At 53.9% G+C, this 24,096-nt stretch overlaps 1 protein-coding gene across 1 annotated transcript; it reads left to right on the top strand.

The window, feature by feature from the left end:
• Window positions 1-1,501: 1,501 nt before the first annotated feature.
• CD5 (CD5 molecule) lies at window positions 1,502-22,318 on the top strand. Its single transcript, XM_081063384.1, has 11 exons — window positions 1,502-1,625; window positions 11,665-11,703; window positions 13,996-14,292; window positions 14,779-14,841; window positions 15,523-15,855; window positions 17,876-18,169; window positions 18,836-18,961; window positions 19,759-19,812; window positions 20,714-20,836; window positions 21,361-21,452; window positions 21,865-22,318. Exons 1-10 carry the CDS (start codon window positions 1,574-1,576, stop codon window positions 21,447-21,449), a joined length of 1,470 nt encoding a protein of 489 aa, XP_080919510.1. The 5' UTR covers window positions 1,502-1,573; the 3' UTR covers window positions 21,450-21,452; window positions 21,865-22,318.
• Window positions 22,319-24,096: the final 1,778 nt, after the last annotated feature.

The raw sequence follows: 24,096 nt of genomic DNA, 5'->3' as shown, positions 1-24,096 counted from the left end.
AAATCTCAGTTTTGACCTCCAGAGGTCAAGTGTGGTTCTTTCTGAGCCTCAGTTTCCTCATCTGTTAGATGGAAAACTCCACTCACTTCCCATGATGATTGGGAAAATGAAAAGAGGCCACGCCCCTGCCTCAAGTAGGTGCTCAATGAAATCTTTTCTTCTTTTAGAACTGTGAGCGTGATGAAACAGGCGATGAAGGCCAATGAACACACTCAGCTAGTATGACCAATGAAAGTTTCCTAAACACCCAGTCTTGAGGGAAAAAATTACCCAAAGGGGTTTTTGGAGTGTATGCAGGGCAGGGAGCATTCCTCTCTGTGTCCCTGGTGCTTGGCTTGGAGCAAAGATTTGTTGAATGAATGAATAAATGAATGAAAGAAGGAACAAATGAATGAAAAGTATGGGAATTCCAGAGTCACAGGACAGGAGGGATGGCTGTGAGGGCGGGGGCAGGGCTTGGAAGGGCTGAGGCAATAGTGCTTCTGAGGAGATGAAGAGATCCCTCACAATCCTGCCTGAGATGGTGGGTGTGACCCCCCAATCACACCTATTGGGGGAGTCCTCCTTCTTGATCCCAGGCCTCAATTCTTCCCTCTGGTGAGATGATTCAAGCACCTGAAATCCTCCAGGCCTCAAGTAAGGGAGCCCGGGAAATGTTGAACGCTGGGGAGCTAAATGACATCTTGGGCAGCCGCTGAGACGATCTGATTGACCCGCGGAAGGAGAGCACCATCCCCCACCAGCCGTGGAGCACCTGGAGCTGATGGGAAGAGGGCGGATGTGGGAGGTGCCACTGGGAGCTGGCTCAGACCCCTGCCCTCCAACCTTCATACTCATGTCCCCTTGCCTGCCATGAATGGCCCAGACTACGAGAAGCCCAAAGGAGCCTGGGTCTGGGCCTCAGTCTACCTTGCCAGGTTGTGCCCAGGCCCTGGGGGGCAGGAGCCCTTCCTCCATCCCAGGCTCCCCCCATCTACTTTGCCCCTTTCTCAATAGGCCAGAGGTTGATTCCAGCCATTCTGGGAGCAACATCAGCACAGAGACCTCACACACACACACACACACTGACAAAGGCCCAGCATTCCTAGAGGAGCCCTCTCCTCTGCTAGCTGGTTAAATACCACTTGTGGGCATTCACCTCAAACTCCCACCCCATCCCCGTAAGGGGCGAGGAGGGTACCATTTGCTCCCACTTTCCACCTCCCACCACCCCAGCACAGCTCAGCACCATCTTGGTGGGACCCCCACCCCTCAATCCCCTCAGGCCTGCCCTCAGTGGGGCCAGGCTGCCTCCATCCCAGGAGCCTTGTGCCAGTGTGGCATGGTCAGGACACTGCCCCAGCCCTGGGCACCTCGGGCAGGAAGCTGGCAGAAGCCAGGCCTGCCATTCAAACTGGGACAGGTGGTTTTACCAGGAGGAAGTTGACAGTTCAACTTCAAACGTGGGTGACGCAGGCCCCACACTGTCTGCTCCTCCCCTCCTCCCTGAGACGGAGACACAGGGCCAGGGGCCAGAGAGCCTCACCCACGGGTGCCAAGCTTGCTGAAACTGAGGCAGGAGGAGGCTGCACCCATGGGGTCTCAGCGACCGCCGCTGGCTGCCCTGTTCCTGCTGGGGGTGCTGGGTGAGTACCCCGCTGGGGCGTCTGCCAGGGTACCTGGGCTAAGGGTGCAAGGAGGAAATGCCAGTTCTTTGGTCTGTCTCTTGGGTCCGCACCGTCACCTCTCTGGAGCGTCCCGGAGGGTTGGGGCCAACAGTCCCTGCTCAGCTCTCAGCCCCACTTGTCCCACCCCCAGTACCCCAACTCTGCTTCTCTCTTTCCCTGCTGAGGGCCTACTGTACCGTTCCAGGCGAGATCCATGATAAATCAGACTCAGCCTAGAAATCAAGTCGTCCAGCCCCCACTCAGGCGGGCTTCCCCCTGCAGCTCCCCATGCCCCATGAGCGTCCAGCCTTTACTTGGATGCCTCTGGAGACCAGAAAATCACCATCTCCTGGGCAGTTCCGATGATGCTCTGGGCAGAATGGCTGAGGCAGGGTGGGGACGGCCTCTGAGGACGCCCCTAAGCAGATGTCAAAGAAGCACATCTTAGTCCCTAGCCCTCTAGTTCTGTCTCGGTGCCCCAGCCAGGCCTGCCAGCCACGGTGTGAGCACACACTTGGTCCAGAGGAGAGACTTCCGAACCTGTCCCCCATAGACCACTGTGGAAACAATCTGGGCCTTCTGCTTGCTGGGGTCTGGAGGTGGGATGGTGGAAGTTGGCAGTCCTCCATCCCCAAGGACTTGGGACACTAGCTCAGGCCCGGAGCCCTGCTGCTGGGGCCGTCACTGACACTGGCCAGTGAGGAAGACGGGTGGGGGCAGGGAATGGCAGGGTACGTGCTCCGGCCTGAGCCCTGGGTTCTAAGCCTGGCCATGTGTGACCTCAGATACGTCCCCAAGCCTCTCTGGGCCTCCATCTCCCATTTATAATATGCAGGGGTGAACTGGATGAGATCTGACCACCTCTCAAGGGTTTGGAAGGTGTGGCGGGGGAGAGAGGTGCTTGACTCCAGGACAGGAGGGAGCTTGAGGCTTCCCAGTTTGGAAGGAAAGGTTGCAGCGGGGACCCTCCGTCCCTCGCGGAGAAGTTGGTGTGCAGGTGTGAGTAGATGTGAATGTGTGTGTAAATAGTTATGTGTGTGTGTGTATGTGTGTGTGTGTGTTCATGGGCTGGGCATGCCTCCAGCTGTAGACTTACCGTCCCCCATATATGTGATATTGGCACATGTGCACACATTTATATGGCTATTCTTACGTGGAACGATAGGAGGTACAAAATGCCTTCTGTCCCCAGGGCAGAGGCCTAGAAATGGGTCCCTGGCCGCCTTCAGGGACCCTCCTGAGGAGCTGCTGTGACCTCTTTGGCCCTGGGGAGTCCTAGGACCAGGCCCTTAACACCTCCACCTGCCCCCACCCTCCTACCACTCATCTGTGGCCTCTGGCCCCACTGGGTCAGGGGGCTGGCCACACTCCCAGCTGGGTATGGAAGTGCAGGTCCTGCTCCATGGGAGACCTGAATCCCATCATGGGTGAGGTTCCTGGCCAGACCGTGCAGGCCCTTTTGCCCAACAGAGCCCAGAGTCAGGAAGACTTAGAGACAGAGCCTTCGCCCTGAGCACAACGGGAACGATCTGGAACCCCAGGAGCATGTGGTTCCCATTGTGTGTGTGTGTGTGTGTGTGTGTTTAAGTGTGTAATAAACATTCCTACTGCTCAGTGGGCCACAGCTTACAAAATGCCTTTAAAGCCATTTTCTTCTGTAAGCTCCACAATATCCTATGAAGTAGGGGAGGCCCATTGTCCCCATTTTACAGTGGGAAAAACTGAGATCCAGAATAGTCTAGTAGCAAGCCCCGGGCGCAGCAGCTAGTGAGCAGCAGAGTCGACACCAGCCCAGAACTCCTGCTCTCATGGAGGCCCCTCTGTACCCTTAGCTAAGAGCAAAGACCCACCAAAGCCACTCCCACAAGCAGGAAAATGGCCTCCAGACACAACCGCTACAAGCAGATATGCAGCCACCAAGGGCTGGGGGACATCAAGGGCCAGGGCTGGGAATGGAGGCAAACAGCACAGGCACCCTTCCAGCCATTGCAAGAAGAGATGCCTCGCCGACACAGCCCTGGGGATTCTGCGGCCTCCTGGCTGGCCTCCGGCTGTACCCGTGACTTGGGGACCTTTGTGGGCAGAAGATGTCCAGGGCATGCCTGCGGTCACAGTGATCACGGCTTCCCATAGCTGCGTCCCTCTGCCATCGCCCTGAGCCTCAACCTGCCCAGAGCTCACCTGCTAGGGGTAGGGTGGGGAGGCGGCACAGACCACTGCATGGCTGGGGCGAGCCCAGCCACTGGGACTCCAGAAGCCAGCCCTGGGATGTGAGAAAGTCATGGACTCTGCAGTTTCAATTCCAGTCTGCCACTTGCCAGCTGGGTGACCTTGGACCTATCTGTAAGCTTCAGTTTTCTCCTCTGCAAAATGGGAATAATAGGAATGGTACCTGCCTCACAGAGATTTATAACGATTAAATGAACCAGTGCATGTAGAGCTTTAGTAAGAATGTTGGCACATAGTAGAGTAAGTGCTTAATAAGCATTAATAATAATAATAATTACTATCAGAGTCGGCAAGAAACAAGGGGAGGTAGGGCCTGGTAGGGAGGAGCGTCTTACCAGACGTTGGCCTAGCCATCAGTCTTCCTGTTCCCCAACACTCTTGCATAGGCTGTTCCTTCCTTCGTGTAGTCATCCACAAGTATTTGTTGAGCATCTAATATGTGTCCAGCTCCGTGCACAGCACTGGGGCTACAGCAGTGAACAGGACAGGAGTCCCTCCCATCATGGATCTGGTACTACGTGCAACAGGCTAACAGAGGAGACCCATTACAGAACACAAGTAAATGAGCGCCCAAAATATTCACAAATATTGTGATAAGTGCAACCAAAGAAACAGCAATGGTTGAGATAAGTGACCGAGCTCACTGAGGGGCTGTCTCAGACCAAGGGGCGGGGGGCTCCCTCTGCAAGCAGGCCGCCCAGCCCGCTGTCCCTGACTGCAGAGGCTGAGGCCCTTGCTGGCTCTGGGCAGGCCTCAGCAGCTCCAGTGAGGAACGGAGGGACCAGGGGCCTAAGGGACCGACACTGGCCCTTCTGGTTACTCTGCTCCAGCAGTTCAGAGGTGTTTTCCGCACAGCAACCAGGGAAGAACTTGAAAGCTACCTGACAAAACTGACTGAACACCTACTGTGTGTGCGTACGTGCGTGTGAGTGTATGTGTGAGCATGTGTGTGTGCTGTGTGCATTCATGCTGTGTGTGTTGTGTGCACGTGTGTTGTGTGCACATGCGAGAAGGCCTGTGGGGTTTGGAGCAGCACGAATCTGGGTCTGATTTCTACTTGGCCACTCAGAAATGACAAGGACACCTCTGTGAGTCTCAGCCTTCCCATCTATAAAATGGGGATAACCACTGTGCCCGCCTCAAAGGGTAATAGCATTCAATGCAGTCATTAAATCTAATTCAGTCATTTGTTTATTCATATAGCAAGTATTTATTGGGTACCCACTATGTGCCAGGCACCGTTCTAAAGTGCCGGGGGCACTGCAGTGAACAATGAAAACCCCTGCCTGGTGGGTCCGACATAATAGTCGAGGTGTGGTGGGCAGACAGATAAGAGACATAGTAGGTCAGTGATTGTATGGGTGTTTGGAGTCAAGATTGGTATGGGCTGGGGGTTTGGGAGTGCTGGGAGGCCGTGCTGTACCTGGGGGGATAGTGGGCCACACGAGAAGATAATGTTTGAGCTAATACTAGTCGTGAGGGAGTGAGCACGCTGTGTGGTCCTGGGGAGGACTCCTGGCAGAGGGCCACAGGCTGGTGGGGAGGGGGCTGTGGCGCATCTGTGAGGACTGGGGCTTTTTCTCCGTTGAACTGAGCAAAGGAGAAAGTGTGCGGAGTGTCCTCGAGAGAAATAGTAACTCTCACCTCTCCAGGTCCACAAGCCCTTATCTTGACCCTCGGGCCAGATGAGTTCCGGAATTCAGAATTTCTCAGATTGTAGAATGTAAATTGTGCATGTGCTGAGCTCATAACACACCAATGGGGTCTCAGGGAACACCCCCTAATGAAACCCATTCCAACTTCTGCAATGAAGCACGAATTCACACACTCAGAGGGACCCCTCAAGGGTACAAATACCCTCTGGCCAAATGCGTTAGAAAGACTTTTGATTTGGGTTTTGAATTCCAAATAAGGGATGGTGGCCCTGTGCCACTTCCTCTGTAACTTCTATTATCACCACTACTGTCATCATCATCAGTCTGTACCCTTACAGGGCTGGGCTCTCACGGCTCCCACAGGGACCCTAATTCTCTCTCCTCCCTGGGAGACACACCTGGTAGGGATGTGGTGGGAACAGGATAGGAAACTGGTGGCAGTTTGCAGAGATCACAAGGGTCCTATGAGCCACTAGACTCCCATAGAGGCTTCCAGAGTTTGCCCTCCTTCTCCTCTGCCTCAGTTTCCCCTATCTGTACCACAGGATGAGCAGGCTCTGGGGTCTCCCAGTGGTAGACTCCCATGGGGCCCTGTCAAGTGATTGGGATGGGGTTTCTGCCCTGACTCTACCACCAGCGAGCTGTGTGACCTTGGGCAAATCACTCAGCCTCTCTGAACCTCAGATTCCTAATCTGAAAATGGAGGTGAGTGTGGTCCCTTCTACACAGGGCTGTGGATGGAAAGAATGAGCCCCTGTGTGTGACAGCTTTGGGATATGTGAAGCTCTGAACACAAAAGGCTTGCTACTGTGAGCCACACATGTAGTTCACACATGTCGCATGAAACGCATGCAAATTCAATTAGACACATCAGGCCACCAGGGAGAGAGAGCAACAGCCAGCTAAATCGTGAAGGTCATTCCTTCCGAGATCTGCTCGTTATCCTGGGTGAGCGCTTTCCTGGGTGAGCCAAATTAGAGGCTCCTTCTTGGGACTCCATGCTGAGGGCTCTCCTGGCATTAGCCCAGCATGATTTTCTGAGTATTTTGCACATAAAAAGCCTCCTAATCATAAACCGACCACTTCATCTGGGGCTCTGGCTGAGAAACAGAATTTGGGCCCTTGTGATCTTCGTTTCCCAGCCGCCCTGATACAGATGCTGGTTAGACACAGCGCCCTGACTAGTGTCAGTTCAGGAAAGAGGGGATTCTGGCCTGCAGGGGCAGCCTGTCATCGGATGAGAAAGGAGAACCCAGAATGCCCCCAAAGATCGGCAGACATATGGAGTTTGCTGTAAATCTATGAGAAATTCACGGACGACTAGGCGGATTGTTGTTTTATCGTTGACAAACAGACCATCTGCCTTCAACCCACACAAACTCAGTCCATTGTTTTTTCTGGGAAACAGCGTGATGACAGCCCCCTCCTATGAGGCTGTTGGGGTTGAAGTGGGATCTTCTGTGACAAACCTCTGCTTGTCCTGGGGTCCGTGGAGGGTAAGAGTTCAAGCCACGTTCACTGTCTCTAGTGTCATCATCAGTAATGCCCCATCTGCCCCCGCCCTCCCAGACCTGGGTACCCACTGGACCCTCAGCAGACCACATCCTGGCCTCCGTCCCAGTGTGTAGGGGCTGCCAACGATGGCTCCCTTGGGTCCAGGCAGGCAGGCCAGCTGGGCTTTACAAATCCTGGCTCTGCTGAGTAAAGTGGGACTGTAAAGTGGGACCGATCACACAGGTCCGCAAACGCTCATCTGCAATTCCAAAACCCAAAACTATATGTAAATGGCAAGCGCATTTGGTGCAAATCCTGACCTGTGACTAGAAGGCTATTTATAATCTTGACACATCCAGCTCAGTGTGAAAATTCCTACGTTTTGCTGCAGAGACTATCCTGTGTTTGAAGCTGGGGCTCTCCAGAAGCAGGGCAGGGCGACAGGAGGCTGCCTCCGGGCGCTGGCAAACCACAGAGGACAGGCCATTGCCTGGGGCTGGCGGTGACAGGCCTAGGATGACAGAATGACCTATTTTTCAAAAACATCTGGATCTTGGGATTTTTTTACATCAAGCAAAACAAGACAAAACAAAACAAAAATCTTTTTTTTAAAAATGGCCCCTCAAATTTTAAACACTGGTCAGAGCAAATAAACTCACCCATATCCTATCGAGGCCTGCAGGGTTGCCGTACAGAGAGTCAGGGTGAGAATCACCCGGCATGTGGGGGGGAAGAGGAGAGGGGAGGTAGGGATGAGACATATAAATGTCTCAGCTGCCTTCAAGAATCCATCTACTCCTGACACAGACTTCAGGCAGGTCTAAAGGCTTAAATTTCTACAAATGCAGAAATAACAGAGGTGCTCGTGGAGAGGCCTTCTAACCCTCTCTGGCTTTCTGGCCCTGAGCTTCACCTGGACGTGGCCAGTCTAAGTCCTACACTACGGGGCTTCCAGGGGCGCTTGGAGGGGGAAGGAAGCGGTCTTCGGAGAATTCTTGTTCCCAGCCCCAGCTGCTGGAGTGTCCTTGTGGATGGCAGGTTAGGAAATGGCAGAGTGCTTGTATGTCTCGTGTGCCTCATGGTGTCCAGGGTCTCCAGGCTTCTATCTGCAGGTTCTGCCGCAGCAGGTCCTCGGGCCTCAGGCTGCAGGCAGGGGGCAGAGGGGTAAGTTGTAGCAGGAAGGGGGTCAGAGGGACCCCAATCACAGTCTGCCATGTTCAGGGGCAGGGCGGCATTGGTTCGAACCCTGAGCAAAGCAGTTAAAAGAATGAAAATAAACTGAGGACAATCAAAAGCTGACTGCCTCCCTGAACAGACAGAATGAATAAGCACCCAGGATACCAGCCAGGCACGCATGTCACTGTCCACCTCTGCCCACCCCCTGCCATTCCCTGAGATACCTCAGAAACTAAAGATTCGAGGTCATAGGTGTTTGAACCGGGAGGAAGGTGAGGGATCGTGGACTCTAACTTCCTCATTTTACAGATGAGGAAACTGAGCCCAGAGAGGTTGAATGATTTGCCAACATCACACAGCAAGTTCGTGGGAAAGTCTTCTCCATGGCGTGTTTCACTGACTGAACAGAATCACGGGTTCATTCCTTTTCATTAGGTTTACACACCAAGAACATTGAAGAATTGGTGAAACAGAGTCGCTTGGCCCAGAGGTCAAAAAGCACAAAATCTGTGCCAGATGGCCCGACTTCGGATCCCGACCCCAGCACTCACCAGCTGCTTAGGGTAGTTAGTGAATCTCGCTCAGTCCTCATCTATAATGCGGGGATCCGAATAATAGCACCCACTTCGTCGAGCTGGGGGAAGACAAAGGTCTCGTATGGACATGCCTGGTACAAACTATGAAAGTGTTGACAGTGGGAATGGTCATGATGGTGTTGGAGGGACAAGACAGGAAGTGCTGTTCCAGAGGACGGAGGGCACCCAGGAGATAGCGGAGCCCCAGAACACATAGATGGCGTTCTCAGCAGGGTATTTTCTTTTCTAGAATTGTCCTTGGTTCTTCAGCTTGCTCAGTCTTTCCTGAGAGTGCTCTCTGAGCAGGGCTGGAGCCGTTCTGTGTGACATCCGCCAGGACGATCAGGCCCAGTCCTTACCCCCAGGGGCGTCAGGGTCTCGGAACCCAAGCACCTCAGGGTCAGGCTCTAGGTCACGTTCACCTCTGCATCCCCAAACTTGGCACTTTGAAGGCGTGATTGGGTGGCAGAAAGTAAAGAGCATGGGTTTAGGAGGCAGGCTTATGGCGCAAACCCAGGCCTAGCCAGTTGCTGGCAGCATCGCCCCGGATGGGACATTTGTCTTCTCCCAGCATCTATTCCTAGAACATATTCAACTCATATTGTGGTGCTATGTGGGAGATTGACAATGACGTCTGTAAAGAACCACCCCTGGCACCGCGTACACAGTAGGTGCTCAATAATTGGTAGCTTCTGCTCATAATGAATGTTGACCGAGCTGACTTTGGGAATACAAAGGTCTCAAGTGGGAAAGGGAAGCGTGAGCCCTATGAGCTGGCTCTCCAAGCGTCCTGGACAGGGATTCCTCCCAATAGGAAAGCTCCCGGCAGGCGTCCGTCCTACCCACACCTGTCCCAGGCCCAACCGGTGCCACAATCAGTAGCAGCAGCTCTGACCACTGAACATGGGCCAGGAAGGCACCGTGCTAAGTGCGTTACATAGATTATGTCATCTTATCCTCACAGCATCACTATAGAGCTGCTCCTATTTTTGTCTCCATGCTGTGGATGAGGAAACCATGGCTCAGAGGGACTAAGAGACTTGCTCCTCAGGGCCCAGAAGCAGGAAGTGGCAGAGCTGGGAGCAGAGAAAGGCATCAGTGCTTGAAAACCCATGCTATGTCATACAGCACTCAAGGGTGGATCTTTGGGTTCCCTCTCCCCATAAGTGCCATTTGAAGTTGCCTCAGTCTTCGTGGCGTAGCCAAAGAAATGACTCCCTAAAAGTAGACAGCTCCATTCACAATGGGAAACGTGGTCCAGAGGGAGGTGGGAGTGAGGACAGGAGAGAGAAGTAAAAGCAAGGCAAAGGGCTTCCTGCCTCCTCTCTCACCATGCCAGCTTGGACATCTCCACCATGACCTCCTGAGTCTGCTGACCACTGCGTGGATCAGATGATTGACAGCTGGTAAACCCCTCCCGACCCAGACCAGAGCTCTGGTCATGCTCTGGGCCCCACACTTCGTCTGTGTGAGAAATACCTTCCCCTTCTGAGGCCCATGGCTCCCAGGACAAGCATGAAGGTCTCTTGCCAAGACAGGGGAAATATTACAGGGCAATGACGACTTCATTACCAGGAGTCTTGGTTTGGAGAAGAAGGTGAGCTGGCAGGGGCAGTCCTCCCCTTAAAATTCTACTACCAGTTCAGAACACTCAGGCAAGAACAGGCTTTTTAAAACACACTTTGTTGTTTTTTGTTAACACCCAGCAACATTTTCTCAAAAGCAACTTAAACCAGCCATTTACTACATAAAGTAGTCAACCTGACCCAGTGCTGTCCCCGGCTCCCAACTGAGAAGTCAGTCAAGGCGTCAGACAGATGGCAGTCAAAACACCTGTTTCGTGACTGGTAAAGCTGGGTGATGAATGCGGAGGGTCGGCTCTGAGGACACACAGGCGTGCCACCCCATCCCATTCCCACCCAGATCACACCTCCACCCCATCACAGATAGGGTAGCCACAGGCTGCTCTGCTGAAAGACCCCCCTCTTCCCACAGTGGGGCTGGGAGGAGGCGGGACTTGCCAAATCACCCACATTCCTATTGGTTGGGCCCAAGCAGGAGTCATGCCAGTCAGAAGGCCAGTTCTCTACAGACCGTGTTCGCTGGCGCTGTGACCTTGGCTCCTTTGCCAACTGGCTGTGCTACCTTTGACATTGCTTTGAATCAAAATCTCTTTGACCTTCCGTATCCTCCTCTGGAAACTGAGAGCTGTGAAAGATAAATTGCTGTCGTTCTTGTCCTGCCTCGGGAACGCGAACGCTAAAAAGTAGCAAGTCATCTTGGATTCCCTTGCTGGCTCATTTTCTGATTCTCTAGAACTATGGAGTTCAAACGTTTTTGATTGGAAGCAACATACAGGACATTTTCACTTTGCAACCTAACACATAAAAAGTAACCCTTGGCCTTACAACTCATGGTGCATTCTGGCATCCCCTATTCTAGACCATTTCATTTTTTAAAAAACTGATGGTTGCATCACCACATATTTTTTAAAAAGTCAATGGTTGCAATATTGCATATTACTACAAAGGGATAGCAGGAAGAAATTTGGGGGTGATGGAATTGTTGTATGCCTTGATTGGGATGGTGATTACACAGACCTACGTGTTCATTCACAGTTGCAGAATTGTGCACTAAAGGAAAATCCTTTTACCTGCATGTTCATTTAAAAAGTAAACTTTTAAAACAAGAAAAAAAAATTGATGGTTGCAGCCCACTAAATTGATTTCATGATCCACGTAGGGGTTACGACAGGTGGTATGAAAACCCCTACCCCTGAACCCCACAATTGTGGGGCAGGGGGAGGCAGAAAAGGCCATTGCTCAGCCTGTGGGTGAAGGGAGCGGGAGAGAGACTTCACTTCCTGACACTGCTCTCTCCTTTCCACAGTCACTTCCTGCTTCAGAAGGTCCAAGCAGGAGGACTCAGGTAAGGAAGAATCACACAGAGGCCTGGGGTGGAGGTGGGGAGAGAGGGAACAGGGCTGTGATTCCATCAGGCTGTAGGGATTCCTACCATTAAGAAACCGGCTCCTCCACCAGAGTGAACCCCACCCAACAGAGAGACAGAACCCTACCCCATATGTGCACGTGAACACACACACACACACACACACACACACACACACATTTACAATGCCCGTGTGCATGTGGAGGCTCACAAATGCTAGTTCTCATGATAATTATCATTATGACTCGCTCATCATGCACAGAAAACATACTGGCCTATAAATGCACCTTGCAAAGTCCTATTTCCTACCTAGTCCTGCCCGATGCTCCCTGGTCAAAGATGTTCGCAGCTGAGGCTGCAGAGAGAGGCTGTACCAAATTGCAAAATGTCTTGAATGTCCTGCCTTTAAAGTTGGACTTTAATCCTAGAGGCTAATGTTTCCCAAACGGGGTTCCATGGAACACGTTGGACAAAGTGTAGGCACTAACACATCACCCACTGGAGACTGACAGTGTATACTGGCCTAGTAAAGGCTCTGAGAAGTCCTGCAGCAAAGAAACCTGTTAAATATTTAGCTCAGCGGTTCCCAGACTCATTTCACCAAAGACCTCTCTTTTTCCTATTTCCTGAGATAATATCAGGCTGAGTGCATTTGGGGAGAAACGTGGCTGGAGGCTCTCATGAAGTCACTGTGCAAACACAGAGCCACAAAGACCTTGGAAGGCCCTGAACCGGGCCCTGGAACCCTGCAATGACATCTGGGCTCTAGCAGGTGGCTTGGCCTCTGAGCCCCAATTTCCTCCACCTGCAGAATGGGGAGAAAATCTCTTCCCTGGTGAGAATTCAGTGAATCAGCTTGCTGGAAGGAAAGCTGCAAAATGTTTTGCCAATGTCAGGTGTGGGAACTAGCCCCCCCGCCTTTGCCTCTAGCTGGCCAAGTGACCTTGGCCAGCTCAGCCCTGTGCACTGGTCCCCAAATGCCCTTATCTGTGGGAAGAAAAAAAGCAGCCCGACCAGCAAATTCCCAGTCAGGGAAAACCTCCACCTCAGAATCACTTGGAAGACTTTTTCACATTCAGAACAATTTTTTTTCTTGAATAAGTAACACAGTTGCCTGGCTTAAAACCTTAAACATACGAAAAGAAACATACGAAAAGATCTACAATGAAGAATCTCATTTTCATCTCTATCCCCCGTCTGCTCAGTCCTTCCTCCACCCTAACACCCCAGGTAATAACCACGTTTATTCGTTTCTTGCATATCCTTCCAGAATCTCTTTATGCAAATACAAATACATATGCTTAGTTTATCCTTCTTGGAGCTTTAGGAAATCACACAAGTTGTGTCTCTACCTGTGATCCCGCAATTCCTCTTCTAGGTATTCTCCCAAGAGAAATGGGAACATGGCACCCACACCAAGACAAAGTACATGAATGTTCATAGTAACCAAACCCTGGAAACATCCAAATAGTGAATGGATGAACCAATTGTAGCCTATCCACACAATGAAACCTTATTCAGCAATCAAAAGGAATGAACTGCTGCTATGTCCAGCAACAGAAAAAACCTCAAATGCTGAGCCAAAGAAGCCAGACAAAAAAAAAACACTAAAAAAAAACCCAAATGTAATTGCTGAATGAGTCCACGTCTGTGACATTTTAGAACAGGCAAAGCTAATGTTTAATGACATAAAGTGGATCAATGGCTGCCTGAGGCTGGATTCAGGGAACTTTCCGGGTGATGGAAATATTCCGTATCTAGAGTGTGTTGGTGATTACAGGCGTATAGACATTTGCCCAATTCCATTGAACAAATAACCTTAAAAAGAGTGCATCTCACTGTATGTAAATTGTTCCTCAATAAAATTGATTTTAAAAGTTAGAGAGAGAGAAAGAAACAGGCGCCAGGCCCTATCTTGGATCCATTGAGACAGAATTTGCAGGAGTGGAGAGATTCTGCCATACAGTGGTTGCTGATGAGCCCTGCCCTCTGCTCCACGTTCCCGTGGGCTCTGAGGTCTGAGCCCCATCCTCCCAGCCCAGCTTCAGGGGGCTGCCGGGGTCAGGAGCAGCCCCACCTTGAGTTTCTGAGATGTCCGTGCAGTGTCCCAAAGGAGGAACTCCCAGGAGCAAGGTCAAGGCAGGCAGCCTGTGGGGCCGCAGGGAACCTGGCTGGGTGTGGGGACCCACACAGAGATGGGGTGTAGTGGGGGGCCCTCATGGACGGCCCTTCCCAGCCTGACCCCGCCTCCACCACCTCTTTGACCCCTAGTGTTCCAGGTGAGACTAGGAGGCTCCCACTCGCCATGTCAAGGCCAGCTGGAGATCTACTTCCGTGGCGTGTGGCACACGGTTGACAGCCAGAGCCAGGACAGCCAGGGGCATCTCAAGCAGGCCTCTGCTCTCTGCCGGAAGCTGAACTGTGGGGAGGCCTTGGCCCTCGCCCACTTCCCTTCCTTCAACAGTCCCCAGAACCAGATCACCTGCTACGGACAACTGGAGACCTTCCACCACTGCAACGCCAGCAAGGCAAACCGGAACACAAAACCTCTGGGCCTGATCTGCCTAGGTGGGTAGCCAGCCGGCCACACGGGTCCCCTGGCCTGGACACCAGCCCCGAGGAGGCTGCCCACGGCCTGTGAGCTGGTGCATGAGCGGGCAAACAGAAGGGGTTCCCTGATTTACAACTACATCTCCCCAAAACATACACCAGTGCGGAACTGGAGGGGAAGGCTGAGAGGGTGCTGGTATTGTCTGGCAGCCTGGAAAGGGTCACAGACCTGGTTCTGCCAGCTGCTAACTTCATTGTCTCCTCTTCACCTCATTGCCCCAGCTGTAAAATGGCTGGTCCTGCCCACCTCACAGGAGGCTTAGGGACAATGTGTGGGTAAAGTGGGTTTCAGGGGCAAGTGGTACTTTCATCATGAGTTCCAGGTCCTTCTCAACACTGCTGGTTGCCCCAGCCCTCTCCACACCCTCCATTCTTCCCTTCTCCCCACTCCTTCTCCCTCGGCGGGGGCCCTTGCTCCTTCCTCACCAGAGCGTCTCATTGCAGAGCCCCCGAAGACGACCCCTCCTCCCACAAGCCCATTGCCCACAACCACGATGGAGCCCACAGGTAAGAGGATTCTGAGGCCTCCTGAGGGTAGGGTGTCAGATTTAGCGATTCAAAACACAGGATGCGGGCTGGGCTGGTGGCTCAGACCGTTGGAGCATGGTGCCGAGGGAGCCGGTTCCGTTCCCCCTTGGGCCAGTGAGCTGTGCCCTCTACAGCTAAGATTGTGAACAACAGCTCTCCCTGGAGCTGGGCTGCCGTGAGCAGCCAGAGTTTGGCACATGGGCTACCGTGTGCCACCATGAGCAGCCAGTGGCCAATGTGAGTGGCCGGCCACCAGCAAGAGCTGCCAGGAGCTGCTTTGAGTGGCCGACTGATGACCGGCGACCGACCGCCTCAGCTGGGGGGAGCGCAAGGCTCATAACACCAGCATGGGCCAGGGAGCTGCGTCCTACACAACTAGACTGAGAAACAAGGGCTTGAACGAGGGGGGAGGCGGAAGAAGGAGGGAAAAAAAGAAAAACAAAACACAGGACGCTCAGTTACATTTGAATTTCAGGTAAACATGAAAAGTTTTAGTGGAAGATTTATCCCATGCAATGTTTGGAACCTCACCACTTCCCAGGGCCATCAGCCAGTCGTTCATTTGCCCGTATGTGGGGGCCAAAGAGCCCGGAGCACGGAGGGCCCCGCTGCAGGCTGTCTGCGCTCAGACTCACACCCCGGTCCCCTCTCTCCCCCCAGCTCCTCCCAGGCTGCAGCTGCTGCCAGGGCCCGGGGGCCTGCGCTGTGCGGGCACCCTGCTGTTCCACCACGGCAGACTGGCTGGCACCATTCGCTACAAGGACGAGGACTGGACCCAGGACCTGGGGAACCGCATCTGTGCGGCCCTCCAGTGTGGCACCTTTCTAGAGCACGTGACGGAGGCCGAGGCAACCAGGCCACAAGCCCCAGGGGAGAGCAACCCCTTGCCAACTCGATGGAAAATCCAGAATGCAAGCTGTGCCTCCCTGGAGGAGTGCTTCAGAAAAGTCCAGCCCTTGGAGGGCGGCCAAACTCTCGCCCTCGTCTGTTCTGGTGAGTGAGACGGACCAAGACCCACGGGCGCCCCCAGTGGGCAGTCACTGCAAAACCCCTGTGTAGCAGGGGGGGGGGGGGCAGGCACTATGGAGAATGCGAGAGGAGGAACGTAGAGGGCTGATCATTGGCCTCTAAGCGGAGGGCAGGGTGGGGTGAGGAGGTGCACTCACACCTCGTTCCTCGGGAATCTCTACAAAGCAACTTGAACAAGCCCAAATGCACCTCTGGCTGGGCTACCACATGGGGACGTGGGATCAGCAGGACTTCCAGGAGAAGGCAAAGTCTTCTACTGGGTTTTGAAGGAGGAGAGGGGCATGGGTTCAGTGGAGCAAAGGACGGAAAGTTTCCAGGTGGGAATCGTGGCTTGTGCCAAGGACCCGAGCAGGATGGAGCACTTGTGGGGGGCAAGCCTTGCAGGAGGGGAGTTTATAAATCAGATGAGGTTGTAGTGATGGTGAGAGGTGGGAGGTCCCTGGGGCACAGCAGGCAGAGGGAGACCAGAGCAGGTCCCCCAAAGGGCCTCCTGCAGAGGCTTCCCAGCCACAGGAAGAGACTGGCGATGCTGGTGTGGTTGGGGGGAGGAGGCCGATGAGGCTGGTCTGTGGGGCCCCAAAACCAGGATCAATGGAGAATATGAGGGGAAAGAGACCACAGTTCAAAATGCAGAAGAATAATCATAGCCTGTCTTGGGACAGAGTGGGCTCCTATCAACCGGAGGGTTCTGATGGAGTCTAGACTTTAAGAAGTCATACGTCCTGCCAGGGACCAATCCAGGACGTTCTTTCATTTTCACAAATGCCTTCGGAGGTGGTATTACTATTATCCCCACTTTGCAGATGAGGAAGTTGAGGCTTGGAGAGGTTACATTTCTTGCCCAATATCATAGAGCACTAGCTGAGATTTCTACTCTCGCGGCGTCACTCTAGAGCCTGTTGTCTAAGCTTTGGCTACTCACAGTGTAGTCCTGGACCAGCAGCAATGGCGCCATCGGGGGTTGGGTAGAAATGCAGACTCTCAGGCCTCACCCCGCCCTCCTGAACAGGATCTGCATTTCAGCAAGGTCCGGCTTCATATGCGCAAAGCTAGGAAGCATTGCTCTGACCACTGAGCTCTCCTGCAAGCAGGGCCCTCACTCATTGGACCCTGGTGTGAGTTAGTCAACTCCGCCCCCTCCAGGCAGAAGCAGCCCCCCATGGTCTCTTGGCCTGATGAAGGAAGAACAAGCAGGCTCTCTGGCTCTCCAGCCATGTCTAGGAGCCATCCAGCAGGCTGCAACCTGCAAACCATACATGGTGGGTTGGCCTTTGATATTTGTTCTAAATAGAAGATTTACTAGGGCTTCAAAAGTGAATGTTGCTATGGAAACTGGCCAAAGCTGATGAGATCACAGCTCCCTCTAGACTGAGTGTGTGCAGGCCTCAGAGATGGACCCCAGGCCCCATTCTGACAAGCAGACATGTCTGGTCTCTGTGGGACCAGGCCCCTTTCACGAAAGCCTGCCTCTCAGGGCGCAGGGCCTGGGCAGCAGGATTCCTGCCTTCTGTCCTACCTGTGAACTGCAGGTCTTGGAGCGGAGGAATTTCCCATCCCTGGGCCTCAGTTTTCCTTTCTGAAAAGCCCTCTTGCCTCCCAAGGAGCAGCAAGGGAATGGCAGGATGGCTCTAAGAGGAAAGTGGAGCCTATTTCCCATTGCTCTTCTCTTAGCTCCACGTGGGCAGGGGCCTCGCCCTGCTGGTGGCTGCCAGGTTCTTCACTGAAAGTACCCATGCTGTGGTGTCTCAGGACAGCTGCTGACAGCTGCCCAGAGACAGGGGGAGTGCCAGAGAGGATGCCAGAAGAAGGGAAGGACAGAAAGGAAGGTTGTCCCACATGGTGCTTAACCCCCTGCGAGCTGGCTCCTGCCGTGGCCCACACTCTGCCAGTGGCATGGGGCCCCAGTGGCTAGGCATGCAGGCTCGGGGCTGACGGAGGTTCCTCCATGCCTGTCACCTCATCTTCCATTGCTTCCCCTCCCCAGATTTCCAGCCCAAGGTGCAGAGCCGCCTGGTGAAAGGCAGTGGCATGTGTTCAGGCACCGTGGAGGTGCGCCAGGGCGAGCAGTGGAAAGCCCTGTGCAGTAACAGCCGCTCGGCCAAGAGAGCAGTGCGGTGGGAGGAAGTGTGCCGGGAGCAGCAGTGCGGCAATGTCAGCTCCTACCAGGTGCTGGGTACTGGTGAGACGACCTCCCAGGGGCTCATCTGTAAACAAGAGAAGCTGTCTCAGTGCCACCAGCTTCAGGAGCAAAAACCCTGCAAGAGGGTGTTTGTCACATGTGAGTTGGCCACGGCCCACGGTGGGGGGAGGGCAGTTCTGGATTTTCCCTCTAAGACCCAGTCAGTGAGCACGTTTTTGAAGACTAGGCCCCAGGAGCTACACAGAGAGCCTCACGGCCCCCCAAAAAGGATGGAGAGATGGCACATGGGGGACAAGGGAGCAAGAGTGCTCAGGCAGCGATGAGTGTGAGCCATAAAGAGGGGACTGCTCAAAACTGTCAGGCAGCTAATAAGTGACAGAACCCCATTCTATCATCTACTCTTCCAGGATGGAGGATAGAAAAGCAAGGGCTACACGCTACGTGTTTGCGACACTCACGGGAACTGAATAGCGCAGTAAAGACAGAAATGGAGGGATGGATGGCTAGCTATTGGTATATATCGGTGCCATATATGATGGCAAGGCAATCCCTTATAAATGGCAAATGGTAGAAAGTTAAATAGCTGATTACAAGAGTGGCAAGTCATAGCGGGGTGGTGAATTGTTAGAAGATAAATGGTAGATGGGTGAATGTGCAGCAGAGAATTCTACAGATGGGTAGAGAGACAGCCGGAGAGATAACTGCCCTCCACACATGCTGGTGAATTACTGGGGATGCCAGCCAGCAGCTTGTGGTTCTGATACCCAGGGGGTGAGACTGACCCCACTCCTCTGCCTCCCCCAGGCCAGGACCCAAACCCGGCGGGCCTGGGTGCAGCCACCGTGGCCAGCATCATCCTGGCCCTCGTGCTGCTGGCAGTGCTGCTGGTCATGTGCGGCCCTCTCGCTTACAAGAAGCTGCTGAAGAAATGTAGGTACAGGTGCCCCAAACCACCTTCCTTTCAAGCCCCTGTGTGGGAAGATGGGAGGGCTGCACCGGTCCCCTGGAGGAGGGGCTCTGCCTCCGGCACCTCGGCTTCACCTCCCAGCCCCACCCCTCTCCTGCCCGCTGGCCTTGTTCTGCCCAAAGTAACAGAAACAGAAAGTGAGGTACCTCACAGTCGCGGACTCACCCGCTCCTGGGCCCAGCTGAGACCCACTCCAGGCCAAAGGGAGGACAGGGCCAGTTTTTAGACGGTGATGGGCCCAGAGGGTCATCAGCACGGCCTCTGACCTCAGGAGACACGCATCCCAGGCCCAGGTCTACCATTTACCAGCTGCACATGATGCTGCCTAAGCCCTTAACTCTCTGAGTCTGTTTCCTCATCTACCAAATGGACGATTAGTCACCTACTGCCTGGAGCAGGTTGTTACCCTTATCTTGCAGAACTCAGGAGAAAATTATTCAGAGACAAGGAAGTGAGATTAGAGGGGCTGAAAAGAGAAGGCCAGGAAGCGGACAATGTTGGCTGGGTCCCTAGCGTCCTCCTAGGTCTTAATTCTGGTTCTCAACAGTCATTTCTCCTGGAGGACCAGCCTCTTCAGCACACTCGCTTCTTTAGCACTGGATGGGTCCAGTTCTGGCCCAGGCGAGTCAGAAAACTGAGGCCCCCAAAGACTTCAGGGGACACAATCCAACAGTGCCCCCCTTCAGCTGCACCTGCCGCCTCCTCCCACACTCCCCTCCCCCACCCGCCCCCACTCTGATGTGCCTTTTCTGTCACCCAGTCCGCCAGAGGAAGCAGCGCCAGTGGATTGGCCCGACGGGAATGAACCAGAACAGTAAGTTTCCCCAGAGGCAGGGTCCTCCCTCAGCCCCAGCCAGTGTCCACCAGACTCAGGAAGCAGCTTGAAGCCTCTGAGCTCCACCATGCTCGTCCAAGGTGTGAGTGTGCCAACAGGTGTTACCAGGTGGTACTCACAAAGGAGGACTCCACGGTGAAATCAATTTGGAAATCCACGAGTTAAGGAAAGCTAGGCAGGGCTCTTTATTTCGGGACTTATCAGAACCTTAATGGGCATTTTTGCACTGTTCATCTCCTAAGAGATGGGTTGTCCCCATCTTTTAATGTCCCCATTAAGAAGGGTTGTCCAAAGTCGTTTTATCATGGAATGTCTTTTTAATGAAATAACTTTAAAAGGTCAGTTTTGAAATAGTTTCATGCAGCCAGCCTAACCCCACCCCCGAGCCTTCCTCCTCTCTCCTAGCCACAGCTAAAGCCACCCTCGTGGATGGAACCACAGACCTTCTTCTCCCTCCCACTCCACATTCTTACCCCCTTTACAAAATCAAGGGCCAAATCCTCCAAGAAGGTTCTATGTTGTCTTTTTTATAAAGGCCCTCAGCTCTGGGAAGGCAGGGAGTACATCTGCTCTATCCCTTGTGTTTCAATCCCCTGCTTCATAAATGCTTGATGATTGACTAACTGACCTCCTGGAGGCCCACCAGCCAATCAGCTTGCTGACCAACCCAAAGCTGCTCTAAGTCTGACCCCTGCTGGTATAAACCTGTCCCGGAAGAAAGGAAAAGAGGGACACATTAAAGGAGCTGTGGGTGCCCTTGCCCTCTTCCCCATTGCACAGTGGGAACAGGAAATTAAAGTTCTGGGCCCCTGTTGGGAAGGGGGAAGAGAAGTCACAGCAGCAGGTCTAACGACACTGCCTCCTGCATCCATCTGCTCAGTGTCTTTCCATCGAAACAACACAGCAACTGTCCGCCGGTCCCAGGTTGAGAACCCCGTAACCTCACACATGGAGAACGAGTACAGTCAGCCTCCCAGGAACTCCCAAGTCTCAGCTTATCCAGGTAAACACCAGCGGGCGGGCGCTCCTAGGAGTGACAGCAGGCCTGGAGCAGAGCTCATGTGATCACCCAAAGGGAGAATGGGGGCCCCAGGGAGAGTGGGGATCAAACCGACTGTCACAGCAAGGTGTGGGGGGGATGCAGCCTTAACAGGCCACTCAACTAGAGAGGAAAGGCACTGGGACGCCATTAACCCCGGCACGGCCCTGACCTCACAGGCCTGCTTCACTGCAGGGCCTTGCAGGCTGGACGGTAAGCCAGGCAGAGCAGAGCCACCCGGTGGCCTACAGGGACCCAGTATCACGCTCCCTGACTGGCACTAACAAGTAAGGCCCAGGGAGCCTAGCGTTCAGCATCATTCGTGAACACGTGGCTGATTTGATCCAGATCCAGGGCTGTCAAGTTACCAGCTCCGAAAGCCCCTTTGACCTCCGACCCCTGCTGGGCTCTGGGCTCCCAGGGGCTGTCTCTGCGTAGCCTGGTGGGATAAGCCCGCTGCAAGTGGTTTCTTTCCTTTCTCTCTGCAGCTCTGGAAGGGGCCCTGCACCGTGTCTCCACCCAGCCCGATAACTCCTCTGAGAGTGACTACGACCTCCACGGGACTCAGAGACTGTGAAAGGTGAGCCCGGCCCTGGGCACCCCAGGCTTCCCACACAGCCCTGGGGAGGAGCACCGGCCACTGGCTCCTCACCTCCTGCCCACCCTACCCGTCCATGAATGGGGGATTCCACGCATCTTAACTCACGGAAGGGGAAAGAATAAGCATCAATGATTTGGGGGATGGGAACTGATTCGGTAATTAAAGCAGAGGAATCACAACCTTAACACCACCTTTTAAACATCATCTCAGAAGATCACCCAAAACAGCCCCTAGGAGTTTCCTGATGGACTTACACCCCCAAAGAGCTGCCAGCAGGAAAAAGAAGCCCCTGACCCAGAGCTGTCCCTGACATTGGGGTCTATCCCCCACCTCCTGGAACCATCTCCAGGTGTGAGGTTTCTTCCTCTGACGTTTCCCTCTTGCCCCACAGAACTGGGAGCCAGGAACAAACATCCAGAGTCAGACCTTTTGTCCTGAGAACACTGCCTTCACCGCTTGGAAATGACGTCCCTGCCAGAACAAAGATGGAGGGAAAGGCCTTTCCAACATGTCCTACTGCCCTACAGTTGCAGGCCAGCTCTGACACCTCCTGCGGGAGCCTGGCCCAGTGAAGCCCCCCAAACAGCTTGGCTGGCCCCTCAAGTGGGGGAACTGTGAAAAGGCAGAACCCACAAACAATACCCCCCAAGCAGAGACGTGTGGGGGAGAGGCAGGGCCCCCTCCCCAGGTGTGGGAAGCAGCACCCGAGGAGAATGGGCTGTCTCCCCACTCAGATCCCAGCCAGCACTGCGAGGAAGCTCACAACTGGGGGAAATGTAGGGGCGGAGTTTGCTAGTGTATTTTAATATGTTCTTTGTAAATAACACTTTTTTTTACTTCCTGAGAACTAAGTGCCCAGCCTCCTCAGTCTAGGGTCCACCCCCTGGATCCTCCTGGGAGTGCCCAAGGGAAGGGATGCCTGTTGTGGGACCATGAGGGCTGCACACCTGACACAAAGACAGCTTAACACGTCACAGCAGCTGCTAGCAAGGGTTTCGTGTGGGCGCCCAGGCTGCACGGAGCCGCCTGACCCAGAGTCCCATCACCACCCCTCCCCCCACAGCCTCTCACTTCAAGATTCCCTAACAGAGAGCAGGACCTTTGGCTGTCAAGGCCACAGGGTTCCAGTGCCACCTCAGGGCCCTCCACAAAGGGGGCGGGGGGGGGGGGCTTGTACATCCTAGCCGACTTTTAGGCATTTTGCTTCATACGGCAGTTAAAAGTCCAAAGCTAAAGGGGTTTCAATTGATCATAGTTAAGCTACCAACTGGAGCGTCACAGAAAAGGGCTGAATGTTCCTGTGGCTTAAATAACTCCCTCAATGGAAACAGTCTCCTCCACTAGCCGGGGAGCCCAGACACACACCAAATCCTGCAGTGCCCGGGTTTCCCTAACTACATGCAAGAGGAGGAGGTCTAGTGAGAACTGAGGGTCTGGTGAAGGGAGAGGCTGTGCCGGGCCTCAAGGGTTCCCTAAGAAGATGAAGCAGCGTGAGATCACGTCTCGGGTCTGGGGCCTTTTCCCACATGACTGGTCACTGTATCCACCAGGAGCAAGGGACATCAATGGTCCCAGCCACAGAAGCCACTCTGAGAGAGCAGCAGGGGGGTTACTACAAGGATACTGGGCGAAGGGGGTGCTCTCAGAATCAGGGAGCTGGGGGCACTAGCATGCCAGAAGAGCCTGGTCAGCCCCCACCACCACCTTCCAACCTGGCCCCTGCTCTCCCCCAGCTCAGGACTCAAGTCCTGCGAGAGCCCATGGCCCAGCCCAGGGCACGGAACTGCCCGTGACCATGCCGGGGACCCAGAAACAGAGACACCAGTTACTGTCCTGTGCTTGGCAGGGGGTCCTCAAAAGGGAGCTCAGAGGCTTCTGGGGGGGGGGGCAGACAATGTGACGCACCGGGAGTGCCCTACCGGAGCCTTTCTCCATAATAGCTCTTTCATCTCTAGCTTGGCCACCACACAGGGGCCTCAGGGCAACCATAGCCTAACGTTAAGGACAACTCTCCCACAAAACACGCTGTGCACACAAATGTCTCTTTAGAAGACTGTTTTCTAAATCGTGGCAGATGATGCATTCCCAAAAGATCTGGTTAAGCAACCGAATGGGAATGATCTCAGCCTTGGCGGGGAAACCCAGCCCACAGGCTAACGGGTTAGTGTGGCTCCTGCACTGAGTGCTCCGGGCCACTCCCTCAGCCCTACAAGATGCCACGATGGGACCCGGGCCACCTCTTAGTCCACATTCCTGCCACACGGCAACCTGCCAGAGCAGAGCAGGGGCTGCCCCTCAGCCAGAGGGCAGCGCTCACCTGTCTCCCACCCCAGCCCATTCCCCTAAATTGTTACTCACCTGACCCTGAGAGGTTGAGTGTGCAACCTGATTCTAGCACATTCTCCTCACGTTAAGTCAAGGACCGTAAAGACCCAAAAGGAAATCTCACTGTGACTCCCCAGCAACAAGTGTGGCTTCGGAGGGGTCATGCATTTGGATCGGGGAGCACTGCGTGGAACTAAATGAACCTGACAGCTGAAAGGATACGTCAGATGGCCTACCGCCAGGTCACTCAGCAAAGTGTCCTCACTGAGCTAGGGGTCTCTGAGGCTTTTGACACTTC

This window comes from Rhinolophus hipposideros (assembly GCF_964194185.1).
Source record: "Rhinolophus hipposideros genome assembly, chromosome: 10".
Classification (NCBI taxonomy): Eukaryota; Metazoa; Chordata; class Mammalia; order Chiroptera; family Rhinolophidae; genus Rhinolophus; species Rhinolophus hipposideros.
This window is presented reverse-complemented; position numbering and strand designations above follow the sequence as displayed.

Bases quoted from the DNA above. Each gene is read 5' to 3' on its own strand.
- CD5 (XM_081063384.1), top strand. From the start codon at position 1,574: ATGGGGTCTCAGCGACCGCCGCTGGCTGCCCTGTTCCTGCTGGGGGTG. The intron at 14,293-14,778 runs GTGGGTAGCCAG...GTCTCATTGCAG, and splicing joins TCTGGGCCTGATCTGCCTAG to AGCCCCCGAAGACGACCCCT. The intron at 14,842-15,522 runs GTAAGAGGATTC...CTCTCCCCCCAG, and splicing joins AACCACGATGGAGCCCACAG to CTCCTCCCAGGCTGCAGCTG.